Source organism: Nicotiana tabacum, chromosome 6, assembly GCF_000715075.1.
Source record: "Nicotiana tabacum cultivar K326 chromosome 6, ASM71507v2, whole genome shotgun sequence".
Classification (NCBI taxonomy): domain Eukaryota; kingdom Viridiplantae; phylum Streptophyta; class Magnoliopsida; order Solanales; family Solanaceae; genus Nicotiana; species Nicotiana tabacum.
The window spans coordinates 88,410,205-88,432,783 of NC_134085.1; the positions used below are offsets into that span (position 1 = coordinate 88,410,205).

Below are 22,579 nucleotides of genomic sequence, written 5' to 3' on the forward strand. Positions count from 1 at the left end.
ACAGATAACTACTGGTATTGCTGCAGCAATTTTTATTAGTGAAGCTGCTTCTTCTTCTTGTCACGACTCATTTGCGTGCCTCTCAAAAGGCTTTACTAAATTATGAGAACATTAAAGGAAAGGACATCTCGACACCAATAACATCAAACATGAAATATCAAAAACATAATGCTTATTTATATCCACTTAGACAAAGCATCTAAACCTTCGGCTAGAAACTAGCTAATTTTTTTTTTTTTTTTGATTTGTACCGGGTGTCCGAGTCTCTAAGAGCCCCGACTAATCCCGGGGGTGCACAGGCCCTAGGCAAAGAGTTTCTCGCAAGTGCACCACGGTTAATTCAGGTTTTACCCAGTCCGATGGCCCTCAGAAATTGTTTGCACCCAATTGGTTTCGAACTTGAGACCTTGAAAGGGAGCAAACCCCAAGATTTACATAATATACTTCTAGACCAGGGACACCTTCGCTCCAAGGAGCTAAGCTACTTAAGAATTAGCATGTACATTACAAGGAGTGAGCTGTGTACAAAAGGGAACGGCACAAATTAGGACCTTCTCCACTTGTCCAACTCTTGTGTAGTTGCTTTGATTAGCTTTTTGGTGTTCACAACAAGCTCATCGATGAGTTCCCCTACCTCATCCCTGACAATATTACGAATATGGCATTAGGAAATACACCTTAATGGTTAGAAACAAAGCACATATCATGTTATGTATATTGGTAAACCACCCTCAATTTGATCCCCTGGTTCCAAACTCAATTCCAAAGAGGACACAATTAGCTAGAGCCAAGAGAGACACCCATCAAGGATAGTTCCAACAGTTCGTATTTAACGAGAGAAATTTGGCTGTTGAATGCTAACAATAAAAAAGACACTAAGTGTAGGAGGAGACCAGTTTGTTTGTGTCCCTCTTCTCAGCCTTCTTTTGTTTGGAATTGCGCAACTTCTGCCTCACTGAAAATATTGCAGGCGCATCACGATGAACACGTTCTGCTTTCTATGCAGAATTAAAAGGAAATTTTCCCCAGTGATCAACTTGTATAGCCAACAGAAACATTCCACTTGATGACAAGGTCAACATTAGGTCAAGTCTAGAATTGCAGAGCAACATGCAAGATTAGAATCCAGGAAGATAAGCCCAACACTACACTGAAAGTCCTTATAGGCCACATAAAAACAAGAATGTTGGTTAAAACATCTCATTGAGGTACAGTGGGAGAGTAAGAAGTAATCTAAAATATTTATCTAAGCTTAGAAGATAAGTAGTTGAGTATTTTATTTTATCGAACTCTAGTTCTACCGCGTTGGCTGTTGCACTTGATATGACAGCTACATATTATTTTACTGATACTACAATGGGAAAAGGAAGGACTGTTCTTTATGCTTCTTTTAACCCTGTTAATTATCAAATGGCCCTGAAACTTCAGAAGGAACTAAATACTATAAAAATAATGGAATTCCCATCGGTCACGAATAACATAAATTGAGCAGGCAAAACTTACTGATTGGGGAAATTGGCATGGCTGTTGAAGAGCTTTCCAACATTAGAGTATTTACGGTTGTCGTCATAAGCAATTCCTCTTCCAACAGCATAGCCAAAACCAAGACCAATTCCACACCCAGCACCGAACCCAAAACCCAGTTCCAACCCAGGAAGCCCCGGACCAAAGCCAGTGCCTTAACGAAAGAAAGAAATACTAGCTCTGAGTTAATTACTCAAAAATGAAAAGTCAGGAAAAGGGAAGAATTAATTGAACCTCCGATAAGGCCGATTCCGAGACCAAAACCACAGCCTATGCCAAGTCCAAAAGCAGGTCCAATCTTCCCAAATTGCTTCGACTTAACTATCGGTAGCTTCCATACCAAACCCTTTTCTTCGTCTCTGCCGTTCATTTCTCTCTCTCCCGATTTCTAATTTTCGTCTCTCTTTCAGATTAGTTTTATCTTAAGAGTAAATGACAGCTCTAGCCCACACCTTCGGAACATATCCACTTTAGACCTTCATGTTATATTGTAAGCCGATTTGGTCCTTAATCTCCCTCGCATATGTCGGGGAAATGAAGAAGAATTGACCAAAATGATCCATTACGAGTCGACTCTGATTTCAACTAAAATTATCCTTGAAATTGCACATCAAATGAACAGTTTTTATATTTTAGATGCTACTGTTTTCAAAAAATTAAAAGCCTTAGTTTTCGAAAAAAATGAAAAGGCATAGGAAGAATATCTGAATTGATACATGTGCTTGCATCGGATTTTAAAGTAAGTTCTTATCTCCTTTTTTTTTTCTTTAATTGAATTTTAACACTTCTACCTCACGAGATGAGAATTAACTAACGGGACATGATCATGCACATATTAATCAAGTAGCAGGCAATATTGACTGCTTCATCTCACGAACAAGATCCTTCGTAACTAACTTGTTCAGCAAAGAAAAACTTGTATGCCCCAATCGTTTATGCCATAAATCAATATCATCAATGACACTTAGGCATGTTAAATCACCATCATTCAGTGAATCAAAGTCCACAACATATATGTTCTTGAATCTTTTGGCTATCAACATTACTTCACCAGATTTGAGATTGGTAATAGTGCAAGATTGAGACAAGAACTTCACTTTATTTTCTTTGTCACATATTTGAGACACACTCAACAAGCTATATTTCAAGCCATTCACATAGTACACATTCTCAATTGCATGGGATACTATTTTGCCAACACCAAGAATATAGCCATTCTTGTCATTTCTAAAGGACACACTCCCACCTTGGAAGGCCTTGAGTGAGAGAAGTCATCCATTCTTTCACTCATATGATTCGAGCAGCTACTATCTATGTACCATTTTTGATTGCTTTCTCTAAGTCCAACATGCACACAAAATCACTAATTAGACTTAGGAACCCAAGCCTGCTTGGTTTTCTTATAATGATAGAACAAGCGGATCAAACTTCTTTTTGCCCATACAGGCAATACATATTTTCTTCTCAGAGAACTAGGTTCCTTAACAGTATACTTCTTTTCAATAAAAACTTAATTTTTTTTGTAGAGACTGAATTTAGATTTATTGGAAACAACCACTGTATCCTCACAAGGTATGGGTAAGTTTTGCGTATACACTACCCTCCCCAGACTCCACTGTGTGGGATAATACTGGGTATGTTGTTGCTGTTGTTATAAAAATCCTTGTAATGACCAGTTTGATCACAGTGAGTACACAACCAATTATCAGCCACAGTTACATACTTGCTATGGGGATTATACGAGGCTTTAGCCTTTTGGAAACTGATTCCTTGTATGTTTCTGCTATTACTCTTGTACATAGACGTTATTACATCATAGGACCAGGTCTATTTGAGTGACTTATCAAGATCATTTTTAACCCATTTTTAGATCCTCCTAAAGTTGTCTATTCTTTTCAAGCTCAGCAGCAAGACTTGTTTTAACTTTCTTAAGTTCATTCTCAAGCTCAAGTTAAGCCTCACTAGCCACTTCTTCTCCTTTCATCCATTTTTTCATGTGATTTTTCAACAAGGTATTTTCTCTAGTTACTTCTTCCACATATTCCTTCAAGCCTACAATAGAAATTATTATATCATCACTCTCTTGTTCTACGTCACTAATTTCTCTAATTAAAGCATTTTTCTCATTAATGAGGCTATGATAGGCATCAATTAACACATTTGCTAAGGACATCAATTTTTTCTTAGAGTGAGTTTTCAAATTTCTTTGAACATCAAGAAAACTTACCTTACCTTCCTCCTTGTCCTCCTCATCATCAGATTTAGCCATGAGTACAAAGATTGACTCATATTCTGAAGATTCATTGTTAGCAACCATGATAGATGTATCTCCTTGCTCATCCTCACCTCCAGATTCACTGGAAGAATCTCCCCAGGCAGCCAAAGATTGCTTCACCATGTTATTAGCATCATCTCTTTTTTGAACTTCCTGTTAGAGACCTGGTTACTCTTAACTGCCTTATCAATGTTGGTTTTGTAGTGATTCTGCTTATGAAGAGGACAATATTTAATGGAGTGTCCAGACTTTCTATACTTATGACAATAATCATTTCCTTTGAAATTCCTGCTGGAGCTTCCTTTCTTTGGAATCCCACCATTTCTTTGAATCATTTTTTGGAATCTTCGAGTGAGATACACCATGTCGAATTCATCATTACTTGAGTCATTGTTGGCAGCCTTGAGAACCAGATTCTTTTCCTTCTTGGGCTCTTTTCTTTCATGATCTTTCTTTCTCTTCATCTCGTAGGTTTTGAGATTTTCAATAAACTCATGAATAGTCAGATTCTACAGGTCTTTGGCTTTAGTGATCGCATTAACCTTGCTCTCCTAGGAACCTGGTAGAACATTGAGTATTTTCTAGACCAGCTTGTTTCTTGGGATGACTTCTCCAAGGGAGTGAAGCTCTAAAGGTGAATCGTGTGTGCATATCCTGAATGGACTCATCCTCTTTTATCTTGAAAAGCTCATACTCGATAGTAAGCATATCAAATTTAGACTGATTAATCTGAGTGGTTCCCTTATGGGCAATTTGAAGAGCTTCCTAGATCTTCTTAGTAGACTGATAAGCTGAGCTGCGGTTGCATTCATCTAGTCCAATGCCACAAACAAGAATCTTCTTTGCCCTGAAGTTCTTATCAATAGCCTTTCTATCAGCATCATTGTACTCCTTTCTTATCTTTAGGACTGTAACTGTTCTCTCACCAACTATTTTCATGGGAACAAAAGGACCATCACAGATCATGTGCCACAGCTTTGAGTCCTCAGCCATGATGAAGTTATGCATTTTTATTTTTCACCAACCATAGTATTGGCCGCTAAATCTTGGGGGTCTATAAGTCGATTGTCCTTCCTCGAAGTTTGGTGGAGCAGCAATGATGAAGATCCTTTCTAGGTGTTAACCTTTTAGAAAGAACCTACTCCGATACCAATTAATAAAAACTAGGAGTCCACCAAATAGTATAGGGAATCGGGTTCTCTATCTGTTCCCATAGTATATAAGTAAAAAGTAAAACCAAACAGTATAGGGAAATAGGTTCTCTATCTGTTCCTACAGTAAATAAGTAGACAGTAAAAGACAGATGATATTTACGTGAAAAACTCCTTGCTCAAGGGATTAAAAATCACGACCTACCCTAGTAGGATTTCACCTCTACTAAATAGAGAAAACTTCAGATTACAACCTATTGTGATCTAGGAATTAAACTCTTAATCCATTACCCCTTACAATAACTCTATTGTAAACCATTTGCAATAACTCTATTACAAAGCAACAAACCTTGACTAACTCTAGTCAAGAAACCAAACCAACAATGGTTGAAATCTGTCCCACAAAGACACTTCTTGAAAGTAGTGTAGGATTACAAGTGAAGAAAAAATGACAAAGGCTCAATAAACCTAAGGACTTAAGATATCTTCAATCTCTGATTTGGTCCTTAAGGTTATAGCAACTTTGTTCTTGAGAGAGCATTGAAGGTTGTGGCGGCTAGCACTTGAGAGTACGATTTTTAACTTTGAAAGTGTTAGGTTAAACCTTGTATCATATTCTATATATATCACTGAACATGTGAGAAGATATGGTCTTTTAGTTTGGCCTTATCAAGCTACAACTATGTTGCTACACTACTGTCAGTCAGTACTATACAACAACTTTTATAGTTGTAGAGTTGACTGTACGACAACCAAGGGAACTGATCATATCTGGTCCCTATCTGGTTCCTCGAAAACTTTGACCAACATTAAAACATGAAGTAACATATTATATTAAGGCCAAAGAAATTGATCACAACTGGTTCCTATCTGGTTCGTCGAGACTGTTTGACAAATCATCAAAATAGCATAACGTATCATGCATGTAAAATTCGAGATAGTATTTAATTTTAAGAAAACCAAGACAACAAATTTCTGGTTTTCATATACTCCATTTCTATAAGATGTGATTTTTAAGAACCGTTACTCCATAAAATGCCACGATTAAGAACCATCATTCTATGTGGTTTTGCTAATTTTCCATATCAAAGAGGACACGTCTCCATGCCTGATCCAATGAAAGATATTCTTTCTTAAAATTCCGTGACAAAGATGCAAAAGACTCTTGATCACTATGATTACTCGTTCCCACTATCCACTACTACGTCTCTCAACTCACCATCTGATGAGTTTTCAATGTTTTTGCCTTACGCTTCTTATGTTTTGATGATCTAACAAACTTATTGAAGAACCAGATAGATAACCTGACCATGTGGTATACATTTTAAATGAATAATGTCCAGTCTGGTCTCCAGCAAATGAATGAACAACCACAAGGAAGAACACAACAGGGACCTGGTCACCTAGTCCCTTAGGGTTCTCTGACAGAAGTACAAGTCAGTGACTGTCCGCAATTATTCTAAAGAGGAACACAACAGGGACCTAGTCCCTTAGGGTTCTCTGACAGAAATACATGTCAATTGAATAGCTGGAACGTAATAGCAGAAAGTGACTGTCTTGCAACTGTTACAAAAGAGGAACACAATTGGGACCTGGTCCCTTAGTGTTCTCTGATAGAAGTACAAGTCAACTGTACAGTTTGAACGCAACTGCACAGAAGTGACTGTTCAGTAGATAGTGTAGCAGTCACTTCTCATTGGGAAGAAGCGTGTACCAAGAATTGACATCACTATCCATTGTGATGCCTTTTGCGATATAACAACCTGGTGCAAGGCACAATAGCTTACTTGTGCATTTAGTGATACTCTCTCAAGCATAACAATGTTTATTTGGCATTTAAGTCACTGGTGTGTCAAGATTAAGAAGACAACTCCACTAAGGATCAGTTTCTTAATGAGTTTATGTAAATCCGTAGTTGAGTTGTAATCTTGTTATTTATTCTTTATTGTATCTCCTATCTTGCTTTCTTAGAAGCTTTGTCTTAGGAAAACCAAAAATCTATAAACTTTCGAGTTTATATTGTGACTAGGATTAGTCATAAGTTTAAAGTCTTTGTAACTAGGAGAGTTATAAAGTGGCTTGTGGTGAGAGCATCATAAGTTAGTTGAAGTCTTTGTAATAGGGTTATTGCAAAGTGGCTTGTAATAGTGAGATTGCAAGTTATTTAAGTTAAAAGCCTACAAATGTAGGTCGTGGTTTTTTGATCCCCTTGTATGGGATTTTTCCACGTAAAAATCCCTTGTCTTCTTTGCTTTCAGTTTTATTAGCATTCTCAACATTATCTCATAGAGAACCAGGTGCTCTACAGTTTGATGGACTCATACAAACTAACAATTGGTATCAGAGCGGGTTCTTTCTAAAAGGTTAATACCTAGAAAGGATCTCAATGGCTGCTCCACCCAACTTTGAGAAAGAACAATCAACCTACAGACCTCCTAAATTCAACGGTCAATACTATGACTGGTGGAAGACTCACATACATGACTTTATAATGGCCGAAGATTCAGAACTATGGGACATTATTTGTGATGGTCCACATGTTCCTATGAAGAAGCTTGAAGAAACTATACCAATGGTGCCGAAAGACAGAAAAGAGTACAGCGACATTGATAGAAAAGCCATAGAAAAGAACTATCGTGCCAAGAAAATCTTAGTATGTGGCATAGGACCTGATGAGTACAATAGAGTCTCAGCGTGTGATACTGCAAAATAAATATGGGAGGCATTGCAAACCGCATACGAAGGAACTACTCAGGTTAAACAGTCTAAGATTGACATGCTCACCATAGAGTATGAGCTCTTTAGGATGAAGGATGATGAGTCTATACAAGATATGCACACCAGATTCACCTCCATCATAAATGAACTTCATTCACTTGGAGATGTCATTCCCAGAAACAAGCTTGTAAGGAAAATCCTCAGTGTTCTACCTGGTTCTTGGGAAAGTAAGGTAAATGTCATCACTGAAGCTAAAGATCTACAAACTCTAACCATGGATGAGTTGATTGGTAATCTGAAGACATACGAGATGAAAATAAAGAAAGACAGTGAAAGGAGAGAGCCTAAGAAGGAAAAGAACCTGGTACTCAAAGCTGAAAGCAGTGACTCAAGTGATGAAAATAGTGACATGGCCTATCTTACTAAAAGATTTCAAAAGATGGTTCGAAGAAATGGTGGTATAGCAAAGAGGGGCAGTTCAAGTAAAGCAAGGAACAATGATCTCTGTCACAGGTGCAGAAATCCAGTGCATTTCATCAAAGATTGCCCACTCACGAAACAGGAGCAATACAAACAAAATCCTGACAAAGCAGTAAAAAAGAACCTGGTTCCATTCGAAAAAGTGCAGCTGACAATATTGTGAAGCAGGCACTTGCTGCTTGGGGAGACTCCTCCAATAAATCAGAAAGGGAACCAGATGCAGAAAACAGTTCCATGATAGTAGTGAAAACTGAAGCAACGAAGTATGACTCACTGTTCGCGCTGATGGCTCAGTTTGATAAGGATGAAGAAGATGAAGATGATGAGGTAAATTTCAGGGATGTTCAGAGAAATCTGAAATCCTACTCTTCTAAGAAGTTAAGGTCATTAGCCAATGTTTTAATTGATGCTTATTATAGCCTTGATAATGATAAGGAGATCCTGACCTTAGAACTAGAAGAAGCTGAACAATCTAGAGATGATTTGGTTGTTGTGTAGTGGACCTAAATGAGACCATAGCTAATCTTGAAAAAATAAAAGGAAGCTCTAAATGATAAAACTAGTGTAGAAAATGAGATAGATGACCTGATGGTAGTGGTGGTTGACCTAAAGGAAACAGTGGAAGGTCTCAGCAATAAGAAACACACTATAAAAGGAATTTTTTTAGCTACTGAGCAAGAGAGGGATGATTTTTTAGTGATAATCACTAACCTAGAGGAAACCATTGAGGGACTCAATAGAGAACATAGGACTGTGAGTCTTGGGAAAGGGAAAGAAGTAGCCAGTGAGACACACATCAAGCTTGAACATGAATTAAACGATATGAAAACCAGTCTATATGGTGAACTTGAGAAAAATCGGTAACTTCAAGCTGAATTAGAGAAAGTCAAAAGTGATATTGAGAAATCTCTAAAGTGGACCTGGTCCTCAAATGTTGTGACTGCCAAGTACTTGAATAACAGTGGAAACAGGCAGAGAATTGGGTTCCAAAGGGAGAAAACTCCTTACAACCCTCACAGCAAGTACGTCATTGTTCCTGATAATTGGCTGTTTACCCACTGTGGGAACAATGAGCACTTAAAAGAAAATTGTTAGGCCAGGGTTCAATCTGTTCAGAAAAATAAAGTTTTTACTGAGAAAGTGACTACTAACAAGGGACCAGGTACCGGTCGCAAGAAACGAATATTTCATGCATGGACTAGAAAAGCCCTTATCTATCCCTTTTATCATAACAAGGGACCCAAACTGGTTTGGGTTCCTAAATCTAACCCATGATTTGCATGTGCAGGGAACAGTGAGAGGAAGCAGACGTCAATGAACCAAGGACAGTGGATGCTCAAAGCACGTGGATGGAAGCACCATAGATTTCTTCTCACTGAAAGCCCTGCAGGAAAGGAATGTATCCATTGAAAAAGGGAAAGGGTACATTCTCAATGCTGGAAAAGTTGAAAATCTCTATGTCACTTAATTAAGAACGTGTACTATACGGATGGCCTAAAGTACAGTCTCCTGAGTGTCTCTCAAAATCTGCATTAAAGGGAACAAAGTAGAGTTCTTGTCAAAAGAGTGCACAGTTACCAATCTGGTGACTGGCAAAGTGGTCTCAGGAGTCAAAAGAAACAAGAACATCTATGCTGCTAACTTTGAATCTTTAACAGACTTCCTAGGACAGAACTGCTCTGATACCACTTCTGTCACGACCCAAACCGAAGGGCCGCGACGGGCACCCGGTGCCTTACTCAACTGAGTACCAACGCAACATATCTTTCTTATCATATTATCATGAGTAAATGAGCCAGAAAACCCGTCATGAGATAACAAGAATAAAACATAAGGGAATACTCAACATATGAAGACCCAACATGATATACAAACTTATATATGTGATATACGAGCCTATAAGGCCGACATGACCATTAGTAAACTCGAAACATAGGCCCACAAGGCCATACAAGTATCCATACACCTGATATCTGTCTACAAGCCTCTAAGAGTACATAAAATCATAAAGATCGGGACAGGGCCCTCCATACCAATCAATACATATCCAAAGCATACTGACCAACTAGGCAACTCCGGAGCAAGTAGAGTGCACCAACACCTTCGCTGAGCTGATAGCCTACTAGGAGGACTGTCAACCTATCAATTGGGACCTGCGGGCATGACACGCAGCATCCCCAGACAAAAGGGATGTCAGTACGAATAAAGTACCGAGTATGTTAGGCAGGAAAGCATAAACAAGAACAGTAATGTAAAGAGAGATAGAAGAGATACAACCTGTAACATCTGAGTGCCTCTGGGGGCTACTGACATGAAATGCATAATACATATATATACATGAACTTTTTAAAAACATTCGCCTCTATGGGCATCATCATCATCATATCGTACCCGGCCTCAAAGAGGACTCGGTAAAAACGTACCCGGCCATCATAAGGCTCGGTAGAATCGTACCCGGTCATGTGGAGCTCGGTAAACCCAACTAATCAGTGGTTGCACAATAGGTGCCATACCCGGCCGACTATAGCGCGGCTCGGTAGAGTAAAATAGATACATATATATAATGCATGCTCGACTCATGGAATCACGTTCTAACCCTTTCGGAGTGATGTAAGGTCATTGCACCTTCAATTAACATTATGGACATCCCTACCATCAATATGAACCTTAGTGGGATTTATGGATCATACACACTTTTTTAGAATAACTTTATAAGGAAAGAACAACATGGACAACCTTAGTTTCTAGGAGTAGATCCATTATGAATTAGCGTACCGTTTATGTTCATGTCACTTTAGATCATGCCAAAAGAAAGAAGAAAGTGCCTTAACATACCTTGTATATTCTTCCCAACCTCAAGCTATGCAATTTCACGGCTCCTTAGTCTACAATAAGTGAAATGACACTCTCGTTATCGTTTAAGCGTCGTAACTATTATGTATCGACCACAACCTATTTTACAATGAAAAGGACAGAACCTCCCCTATATATATGACTTCACACTAGTCAAAACAATCACAAACAGCCCAACATACTTCTATCACTTCATACACAATACGACAACCATAATAGTGTCAACCAACCCGAAAATGTTACGACGAACGACCAACAAACAACCTTGCCATTATGTGGTGTTTCTCCACAACCTTCCTCCTCTCAACTCCATAAAAATAGTAGTAAAAGAGACAACCCAATACCAACACGAAATAGCCCAAAAATATTCCCACAAGTTCATCAACTCAAAAATAATTTTTCAGTTTACTTAAACACGTTTCGACTTGTCTTTTCTTTCAAATTGGGAAATACAACCAAAAGTACATCATTATACATCTTATCCAATAAACCAGCCATGAATTCAACTTAAAAATAAGTTTACAACCAGCCAACCATTACACAAGAACAAACAACATACCATTCTTTCGAAACTAGCTAAGTCTATTCTTTACGATCGAGTTACAACTCGCAAACGCATAGATAATGGAAGGAGAAGCATAAACTTACCTTGTACTGAGTATAACCCACGAAACCTGGTCCTTTTTCATCAAAAATAAGTTCCTCAACACGGATACAAGAAGGAGAAAGAGAAACTAGCAAGCTGTCCGGACTTTTCAGCACTAGAATCGCGTCGTAACACCCGGAATACCCTAGGGTTTATGTGGGATTTTTGGGGAGGAGTTGCAGGGGTTCAATTAGGTTTTCTTGGTCTGAAAGATAGGTGAAATAACTGAGTTTATAATCCCTTAAAAGTCCCCTCTTGACCGACTTAGTTGAGGCCTCTCTTTTTGGAAAGTAGGTGATGCACCTACTTGTCACCTACTAGCAGCGCGGTCTCGCGAAAATGCGAATATCTCTATACTCCGAGATCGTATTGATAAACGGTTTAATGAGTTGAAAACTAGACTCATAGAACTTAAACTTAATATGTAGATCATCCCTTTATTCAAAGTATGTTGGGAGGAAAGCTCAGCTACATTTAACCTAAGTTTCAACTCATTTTTGAATGTAACTTGTGATGACCTTTTCCAACTTTTGTTCCACAACTTGCCTGACTTAAAAACATAACACACGACTATCATAAGACTAAACTAACTCATAACATAACCTCATCATCATGTTAATCACCCTTGTCTCACCCCAAAAGTATAGGTTATAACATTCCAAACTTGTCGACATTCGACGAAACTTATTTTCTTTAATTCATTTAGTGCCTAAGCTTTCCAACCCTTTTGGTACTCGTTATTCATGATCATAAAGATTTGTAACCTCCATTATAAAAGGATTAACTTACTTTACATACTTTCAAAGTTGATCTCATTTCTGAGCTTACATCAATTGACTTACGGATACTCTAACATACGAAAACATAGGGTGTAACATTCGTGGTCTGTCAAAATTCACCTAGACACTGGTTCCTAGAACAAATGATGAGACTTTCAAAGTGTTTAAGGCCTTTGTCAAGAAGATTCAAGTGAAGATAAAATTGAAGGTAGTATGCACCATATCTGACCACGGGACAGAATGCGACAACGCCAAATTGGATGAGCTTGTAACAAAAACTTGGAATCACACACAACTTCTCAGCACCAAGGACTCCACAACTAAATGGTATTGCCGAAAGAAAAACCAGAACTTGAAGACATGGCATGGACAATGCTCATCGACAATGGAATCGCCAAGAGTGTCTGGGCAAAAACAGTAAATACTGCTTTCTACTTGGTGAACAGGTGTATGATCAGGTCCCTCCTGAATCAAAACCCACTATGAGCTACCAAATGGAAGAAAACCAAAGACAACTCATCTGAGAACCTTCTTGACTGAAAATGCCATATTCTCCACAAAAGGAAGGACCATCTTGGGAAGTTTAATTCAAAAGGCAATGAAGAAATCCTTCTAGGATACTCTCCACAAAGCAAAAGTCACAAAGTCTACAACAAAGAGCACACTAAGTGGAAGGAAGTGCTCATGGGGTATTTAAAAAGACACCTTCCTCTAACCAAGGAAGAAACGTTGATGATCAATATAATGAACCATCTCTGGTCCCTGTGAAATATCTGAGGTTTCAAATAGGGAGGCTGATATGATGAGTAAGATGAAGGAGACAGGTGAAAGACAATGCAACATCATCCTCCACTTCTCACAAGGAGCCTGGTACTTCACTTACTACCCCTGAAGCTACTCCAAAATTTAACAGAATAAAGAGTGTAGAGAAATCAAATTAACATCCCAAGTTCCCCTACCAATCAAGCCTCAGTCCCAAACTGGAAACACAAAAGCTCCCATCTATCTGAAAACCTAATTACTTTTTTTCTAAGAGTTAGACAAGTATTGAAAATTCAAAAAAATAAAATAAAATTGGTCCCTTTTGTATCTCCACTCCAGAATAGAATCCAAAGTCAAGTCCTCAGGAATCCTACTTGATGGCCGCCAAAAGAAGTTTGAGATACCTTAAAAGAACTCAGGACCTGGTCCTGCATTACCCCTCAGATGACAGTTCTTATCTTATTAGGTATGCTGATGTTAACGATGCAGGTTATCTTGTGTACAAAAAAGCACTTCTGGAATGGCTCACTTGCCATGATCATAATTCATCTCTTGGGGCACAAAGAAGCAACACTCAATAGCTTCGTCAACAACTGAAGCATTGTCTTCTGAGGATCAATGTGGAGAAAGAGTTGATTTGTGGAAAGTCATGCAACATAAGTAGACCTAATTCCAGATATCCTTACCAAAGCCTTGACGAGGGAACATTTTGGAAGAAACAAGGTGAAGCTGGAGTTATTGAAATTTAATGAAGAACCCGATTCTCCATCAGATGAATATGAAAAACACCTTCAGGAAAAATTAGTTAAAGTATTTTCTGGCCAAGCCTAACTCATATCGATACTGTTGCAGGTAAACACGCATGATGATCATAGAACCTAAAAGTACAATTATGAACTGCGAAAGAGGAGCTGCTAAAACCTTTTTCAAAGAAACTGTTCTGGCATCAGGTTCTTGTACCCTAGGTTAGTAGTCCTTTCCTACAGTTTTCCCTTTTCTGACAAACCCTGTTTCCCTCCATATTTTGAAAACCCTATGTCTCGCCATTCCTCTGATCTCATCAAAGAACACTCAGGAGGTTTTACCTCTCAAGTATCAGAAGTCTCTAAGGATGATCCTGACCAATATTTGAACTCCTTCATTCTGGACTTAGTGACCCTCTTAAAGTCACCAAAAAAGGAAGCAGTGCATAACATCATGGCTATCGCTGTTGAGAGTCTGATGAATGAAGGAGCGTATCTCTCATCTGAGTATCAAGGGGAAGAAACTCCATTTCTAGGAGATGTAAGAACAACAGTACTCCTCGAGTCGTTGGCTCATGAGACGTTCTTAGAAAAACCTTCTAAAGAATCTGATTCTCTTCCATGCAAGCCCACTCCTGCACCTCCTATCATTTTAAGCTCTTAGAGTCCTCCTCCAAGTCACCCATTATCAGGTCACAACAGCAAGAGAGTTTTGAGTCTACATTGCAGAAAAGTAGGAGAAATGTCAAGACAAGGAAAAAGAGGATGATGAATCAAAGGGAATTTGTTATTGACAAGAGTGTTCCAGTAAGTAGGATTGACAAAAATGCTCTGAAGTTGGTTCCTTAGTATAACAATCTATGAAAGTTCAAAAGTCTGTGGATAAAGCTTCCGATAAAACTATTGAGAAACAAAATGGTGCATCCGTGAAGAGTCTAAAAAAAGTCAAGTTGAGCAAGACAAAAGTCAAGTTGAGCAAGTCATGTCTGAAGATGATACTGTGGGGTTAGTAAGCTGAAATAGAAAGTCTGTTGAAGGATCTAGCAAACGAAAATGGGAAACTGTTAGAGAACCGGGTGCTCTTAGGACCATGCCCAGTGATAGTGGTCTTTGGCAGCAATGATTAAAAACTCAAAAAGTCTTGTGGGGCCGTACATTTGACCCAGCAATTTCAGATGGCCGGTATGAGATAAATTTTGGAGGTTGTGGAATTTCAACAATGGGAACACTTGTTTGAAGGGAGCATGCCTCTGGTGTACGAAGATGCGGTACAAACGTTTTACACATCTCTCTTCACTGTTGAGAGGGATCACATTTTTGTGCTAGTAAATGGAGTAGATATTGTACTTGACGCTTCAGCATTGGGAAAGGTTCTTAGAATTCCATGTGAAGGGATGTCCTCATTAAAGGATGTCTATGGTGTAAACTTTAGGAGAGTCATCATGAAAGAGCAAGCTATTCAGCAAGGGGAACAAGTACATAAGAAGGTATTGCTTCCTGAGTATCAGCTTCTCTTTAAACTGGTCAATAAGGTGCTCTTACCTCATTCTAAGAGGCGATTTATTACTGCAAAATTGGATATGGTCTTAATGGAAGCGCTTGATGAGTTTGTCCCAATCAATCTGCCAGCAATCATGATAGATCATATGCAAAAGGTGGCAAACTTTAAAGGTGGGAATCATGGGCTACCATATGGCTTTCTCCTCACTCAGGTGTTCAGATTCTACAAGGTCCCCTTGGGGAATCCTAGAGTGGGCACACACAAGCAAACCTTCTCTAAGACCACTTTAGAAGAATGTGAATGTGTAGAAAGAGTTGGTGGAAGCATATCGACCATTTCTCAGCTGATCAATGCTCAAAATGTAGCTTTTGAAGAGATCAGAAGGTTGAGGGCTCAAAATGCCATATTGGAAACTCAGCTCAGTCAAGCAGTTAAAGTACCTGATTCTGTTAATGAAGAAGTTGCCCGATTGACAAAGGAAAATGATAAACTTTGGGCACAATTACTTGAAGAACAACTGGCTACAAATGCTCAACTGGACTTGGTTCTCAAAACTATTGTTGCCTACTCTTCCAAGTCTGCCCCTCTTAGTGTCCCCTAGGATCCTCTCAGTGACCAGCTAATTTTTGGCTCTAATGTTTTGTGGCTATTGTTTCTCTTTTGTGTGCCTTGTTTTTGTGATAGGCATGCTGGATTTCACCACTACTGCTTCTGTGTTTGCTCAGTCTAGTGTTAAGATTAATGGCACAACTTCTCTTTTTGCATGTACATGTTGTTTTCCTCTGGTTTCCCTTTTCTGTCATGCTGTGTGCACATATGTGGCATGAGTTAGCTGTGTTAAACTTCTTTATGCTGATTACCTGCTTGTGTTTCTTTTTAATGATGCCAAAAGGGGGAAAAGGTCTGGGAGACAGGGGGAACTGTGTAGAAAGGGTCATGGAACTTGTGTAGAAACTTGTTGCTTGTTGCCAATATGAGGGATCTGATTAAGGGGGAATCAAAAGCAAAAGGGTCAGGGAGACAGGGGGAACTGTGTAGAAAAGGTCAGGGAACTTATGTAGAAACTTGTTGCCAATATGAGGATCTGATTAAGGGGGAATCAAAAGCAAAAGGTTTCTGGAATTTCTGAAACCCTATCTGTCTATTTCCGTTCTAAACAAAATCCTATCAATGCCTAAGTTTGTCATCATCAAAAAAGGGGAAATTGATGGGTTTTCAATGTCTTTGCCTTATGCTTCTAATGTTTTGATGATCTAACAAACTTATTAAAGAACTAGATAGAGAACCTGACCACATGGTATCCATTTCAAATGAATAATGTCCAATCTGGTCTCCAGAAAATGAATGAACAACCACAAGGAGGAACACAATAGGGACCTGGTCACCTGGTCCCTTAGGGTTCTCCGACAGAAGTACAAGTCAGTGATTGTCTGCAATTATTCAAAAGAGGAACACAATAGGGACCTAGTCCCTTAGGGTTCTCTGATAGGAGTACATGTCAACTAAACAGCTGGAATGTAACAGCAGAAAGTGACTGTCTTGCACCTGTTACAAAAGAGGAACACAATTGGGACCTGGTCCTTTAGTGTTCTCTGACAGAAGTACAAGTCAACTATACTGCTGGAACACAACTACACAGAAGTGACTGTGCAGCAGACAGTGCAACAGTCACTTCTTATTGGGAAGAAGCGTGTACCAAGAATTGACATCACTATCCATTGTAATGTTTTTTGCGTTATAACAACCTGGTGCAGGGCTCAACAACTTTCTTGTGCATTTAGTATATTCTCTCAAGCATAACAGTGTTTATCCGGCATTGAAGTAACTGGTGTGTCAAGAATAAGAAGACAACTCCACTAAGGATCAATTTCTTAATGAGTTTATGTACATCCGTAGTTGAGTTGTAATCTTGTTATTTGTTCTTCATTGTATCTCCTATCTTTCTTTCTTAGAAGCTTTGTCTTAGGAAAACCAAAAATTCGTAAACTTCCGAGTTTATGTTGTGATTAGGATTAGTCATGAATTTAAAGTCTTTGTAACTAGGAGAGTTATAAAGTGGCTTGTGGTGAGAGCATCACACGTTAGTTGAAGTCTTTGTAATAGGGTTATTGCAAAGTGGCTTGTAATAGTGAGATTGCAAGTTAGTAAAGTTAAAAGCCTACAAGTGTAGGTCGTGGTTTTTTGATCCCCTTGTGTGGGATTTTTTCACGTAAAAATCCTTTGTCTTCTTTACTTTCAGTTTTATTAGCATTCTCAGCATTATCTCATAGACGAGTAGGTACTCTACAGTTTGTTAGACTCATATAAACTAACACCATCCATGCCTCGCCTCTTTGGTCAATCAAAACTATTTGCTCTTTCGTTTCTCTTCGCAACAAACAAATAGCCACAGTAATTTCTCTCATGCGGCCTGAAGGCAGTAAAAATTTTGTTAGATTTAAATCTATAAGAAATTTAGATTTAATCTTAAATTAAATATATTTTGGTCGAAATAAATGTTACGGGCTAATATAATTGGATCAATTATATAAATCCAATATATATGGATTAAATAAATAAGTCTTAATTCATTGAGCTAACCCATTTAGTTGGGCTGCAAATGAAAAGCCCACTTCATTAGGCTCAATATTCCATCTTTCTAGAGGCCCAGTTTGGTGCCACATGTTAAATGACATGGCACGCCAAGTGAAATGAAAGAGCTAACAGGATCATTCTACATGTCAATATGATAAGGCACGCCAAGTCAAATTAAAAGGCCAATAAAACTGCGCCACATGTGCAAGTGACATGTTTCGGCCAATCAAATGCGGCTATAGCACGCTTCAATCTAATTGGTCGGAAAAAGTTTATTCTCATCGCAACTCTTCCCTTCTACAACTATAAATAGGGGTCTTCATAACTCAGAAGGAGGCCAGAAATTATAACAAGAAGCAAGAGAGAGCTCGTGGATCAAAAGCTGCAAATTTCTCTACAAGTTAAAAGCTTCAAGCAATCAAGTTCAAGATTAAGAATGAAGAACAAATCAAAGTCCAAGGAGTACGAGTTCAAATCAAAGTTCGTGCTAGTTTAGTTCAAGATCATCGTTCGTGGCAACAATATAGATTCCAGATCAAGCTAGAAGGCCCTTGAATTTATTTTCTATTGGAAAAAAGAATCAGAGGATTCATAGAGATTGTACACTCATATCATTTGAAACCAAATACTACAATTGTTGCAATATTTTTTGGTCTCGATTTTATTTTCTTGACGCAAATTTATTGTCTACAAATTCAGGCATGCCCAGTGGGACAATCTCTACCTCTCATCTCAACTCTTCAATCACCAAAGTTCAAGAACATCGAAATGGCTTCAAAGAAAATCAACTCTAGATCAACTTCAACTAAGACTACTAATTCCAAGTTCTATGTTGATGTGGAAAGAATCTTTGATATTACCTTTGGAAGCTTTGGGAGCATTACAAGGAGCAAAGCAAACTCTTTAGGACAACAAACACTCCAAGTGTTATCTGCATCAACCCATATTTTTAGATCTTCATCCTCAAAAGGAGCAAGATCCTCTACACGCGCGACCGAAAAAGGGAATAATGTTGCCAAAAGGATCAAAAAGGTTCTTGCTCAACTTAGTTTATCTAAGTCCAAGAAACCTTTCATACAAGCCCATGATGATGACTTGAGCGTAAGATCTCCTCTAGTCTCCATTAATGCGACCTCTAAGCTCTATCCTAACAATGATGCATATTATTCTTCATCCTCTACGATGATCATGCAAGCAATGGTTATTGAAGCTTTATAGGTTTGAAAGGTTTTCAATATCTTTGCCTTGTGTTTTGATGATCTAACAAACTTAATGTCAAGAACCAGATAGGGAACCTGACTCACTTAGATTACACTACATCTAATGGATTCCAACCAAATGTGAACTTTCTATAGCTTCAGAAGGAAGGAATCCAAACAAGTAACTGATACTCTTGTGGGTTCCTTACGGCAGTACAAAGTCAATTGGACACAGCGAGAAACGAAGATTCTGCTGCACTACACTGTTTCCAGCGCCCACTCATTCTCTGACCAACTAAAGTACTCACATCACTTCAAGTGATGTGATCAAGGTGTACCTACAATGAGTCTATACAAAGCATCATTCAAGTTACTCAACTCAAGACAATCTGGGTGGTGTGCACAAGAAACAGATCAGGAACCTGATCCCTTGGTACTTCTCTGATAGAAGTCCAAGTCAACTATACAGCTGGAATGCAACTGAGTGACTGATCGCAACTATACAAAGAGGAACACGATAGGGACCTGGTCCCTTAGGGTTCTTTGACAGAAGTACAAGTCAACTAGAGTTGGAAAGCAATTGCAGAAAGTGACTGCCTGCAATAGTGCAACAGACAGTGCAGCAGTCACTTCCCATTGAGATTGGACATCACTAAGGATGTCTTGTGTAGTATAAACCTTATGCAAGGCACAAGTTTCAGGTTCTAACACTTGCAAACATAGAAAACAAAAATTCTCTCAAGTGCTCAAGAACTTCTCTCAAGAACAAAGCTGTTGCAACCTCAAGGACCTGATCCGTGATTGATGATATCTTAAGTCCTTAGGGTTGTTGAGTCTTTGTTATTTGTTCTTCATTGTAACTCCTATCCGGCTTTCTAAGAAGCATTGATTAGGTTGAGTCATAAGCAAAAGCCTTTGTAATTGTAGAATTACAAAGTGGCTTGGGGTGGAAACATCACAAGTTAGTCAAAGCCTTTGTAACCGTAGTGTGACAAAGTGGCTTGTGGTGGAAATACCACAAGTTAGTCAAATTCTTTGTAACTAGGATAGTTATAGAGTGGCTTGTGATGAGAGCATCACAAGTTAGTTGAAGTCTTTGCAATAGGGTTATTGTAAAGTGGCTTGTAATAGGGAGATTGCAAGTTAGTGAAGTTAAAAGCCTACAGGTGTAGGTCGTGGTTTTTTGATCCCCTTGTGTGGGATTTTTCCACGTAAGAATCCACGGCCTTATTTACATTCAGCTTTACTAGCATTCACTGTGGAACCCGATAAAGGACCAGGTGCTCTGCTATTTGGTGGACTCACACACACTTAGCACTGTACCAAACCGATATAGGACCGGATCCCTATACAGTGTGGTTCATCAGTATTTTCAGAGGAAACACATAGAGAACCCATTTCTCTATACAGTCTAGTGGACGCACAATTTCTAACAAGTGGTATTATAGCAGGTTCTTCCTATCAGGCTAACACCTAGGAAGGATCCTCATGGCTGCCCCACCAACTCTTGAAAGGAGAAAACCAAAGAAGGAAAAGTACCGGGTACTCAAAGCTGATAACAATGATTCGAGTGAGGAAGACAGTGATATGGCTTACCTAACCAAAAGGTTTCAAAAGATGGTTAGAAGAAATGGAGAATTACTGAAAAGGGACAACTCTAGCAGATCAAAGAACAATGATCTTTGTTATAAGTGTGGAAAGACTGGACACTTCATGAAAATTGTCCTCTCTTGAAGCAAGAATTCTCCAAGAACTTCAAGAGAAAAAGATCAGCTAACAATATGGTGAAATAGGATTTTGCATTTGGTAAGTCTAAAGATGAAACTGATGATGGTGATAGCTCCATGATGGCAAGTGAAGGAGAGGAAAATAAATATGACTCAACCTTTGCATTGATGGCACAACCAGATGATGATGAAGACGATGACAACAAAGAGGTAAATTTCAGGGATGTTCAGAGAAATCTGAAATCCTATTCTCCAAGAAAACTCATGTCTTTAGCTAATGTATTAATCAATGCCTTTCATAGTTTTGGGGAGGATAGGGATTCTTTGACCTTAGAGTTAGCAGAATCTGAACAAACTAAAGACGACTTAGTGGTTGTAGTTACTGACCATAAGAAAACCATTGAAATTTTCAGAAAAGAAAAGAATGATCTTTTGGCCGAAATTACAGAGCTAAGGAAACAATAGTGAAACTCGAGATTAAGTCAAAACCTGAAAATTCTGGAAAAGAAAGGAGAGAGCCAGTGAGGAAAACATTAGGCTTGAAAATGAGTTGAAAGCTGCTAGAACTAGGATATGTGGTGAACTCAAGAAAAATAGGCAGCTTCAAGCTGAATTGAACAAAGTAAAAAGGGATCTTGAGAAATCTCTCAAGTGGTCCTGGTCCTTAGATGCTGTCACTGCCATGTACTTCAACAATAGTGGAAACAGTTAGGGAATCGAGTAGCTTGGCGAGCCGTACCTTATGGGTTGTTGAAACCAGCCCTTTTGTAGGGAAACTTTCGTATTTATGATTTAGTTTGCTTTCTTGGAGTCTCTTACTATGTTCCTTATATTGTGGTATCAGAGCCAGCCCATCCTTTCGGAGGAAGGAACAGTTTACTAAATATGTTTGAGTTATTTCCATCATCCTTTTCCCTTGCAAAAATGAATATGTCTCCTACTCTATATAAAACCTTGTCCAAAAAAATATGATTACCTCTATGAAGTAGATATCCTGCCCGATGAACAAAAAGTAACCTCCACTGAACTACCCCTCATAAACCCCTACTCAGCTTTTGTCAAAAAATCATTTGCACCCTGGACTCAAATTCGTTCCTTAGTCCAACACAGACCAAAAGGAGTCAAAGAATATGTTGTTGCCTCAAAACTTGACCAGCATCCTATTCTTTCCACTCGAGAGGAACAATTTATCACTCTTCAAATCCCAGATGATTTTCCCAGACAATGGAGAGATCATGGTTTTACACATATCCATTTTGGTGCTATCCGAATCACTTTAACATATCATGGAAGAAAAGGTCAACCTGTTGTGGCTCGACTTTCTCTTCTAGATACAAGATAATTGGAGTACCAACATGCAAATTTGGGTACTGCAGAAGTTACCCTGAATGCTGGGACTGTCTTCATAACTATCTTTCTAAATTTCAACATGTCCCTTTATGATCCATACTTAACCGAAGCTCTAAAAATTCAAGTCTAAATCCAAGGAGCCCCTCAAGCAAAAGATTCCATTCAATCCACTCTTCATTACCAAATGGCATGGCGAGTCCAAAATCATGCCATGGATCTTTGCCTTCCCGGAGGAGAAAATGCTTTACTCCTAAATATTGATGCTACCAAAGAAAACACCATGTGCACCCAAATACC

General features: G+C 38.7%; 1 protein-coding gene across 2 annotated transcripts; it reads right to left on the reverse strand.

Moving 5' to 3' along the window:
* Positions 1–111: 111 nt before the first annotated feature.
* LOC107821170 (uncharacterized) lies at positions 112–1,942 on the reverse strand. 2 transcript variants are annotated; one of them, XM_016647589.2, is made up of 3 exons: positions 1,759–1,927; positions 1,504–1,678; positions 112–641 (listed from the first exon to the last, which is right to left on the reverse strand). In XM_016647589.2, exons 1-3 carry the CDS (start codon positions 1,892–1,894, stop codon positions 545–547), a joined length of 408 nt encoding a protein of 135 aa, XP_016503075.1. In that variant the 5' UTR covers positions 1,895–1,927; the 3' UTR covers positions 112–544. The 2 variants fall into 2 exon arrangements, with proteins under 2 accessions (XP_016503075.1, XP_075111019.1); XM_075254918.1 differs by lacking the exon at positions 112–641 and adding an exon at positions 648–1,092 and having other exon boundaries at positions 1,759–1,942.
* Between the last annotated feature and the right edge of the window lie 20,637 nt (positions 1,943–22,579).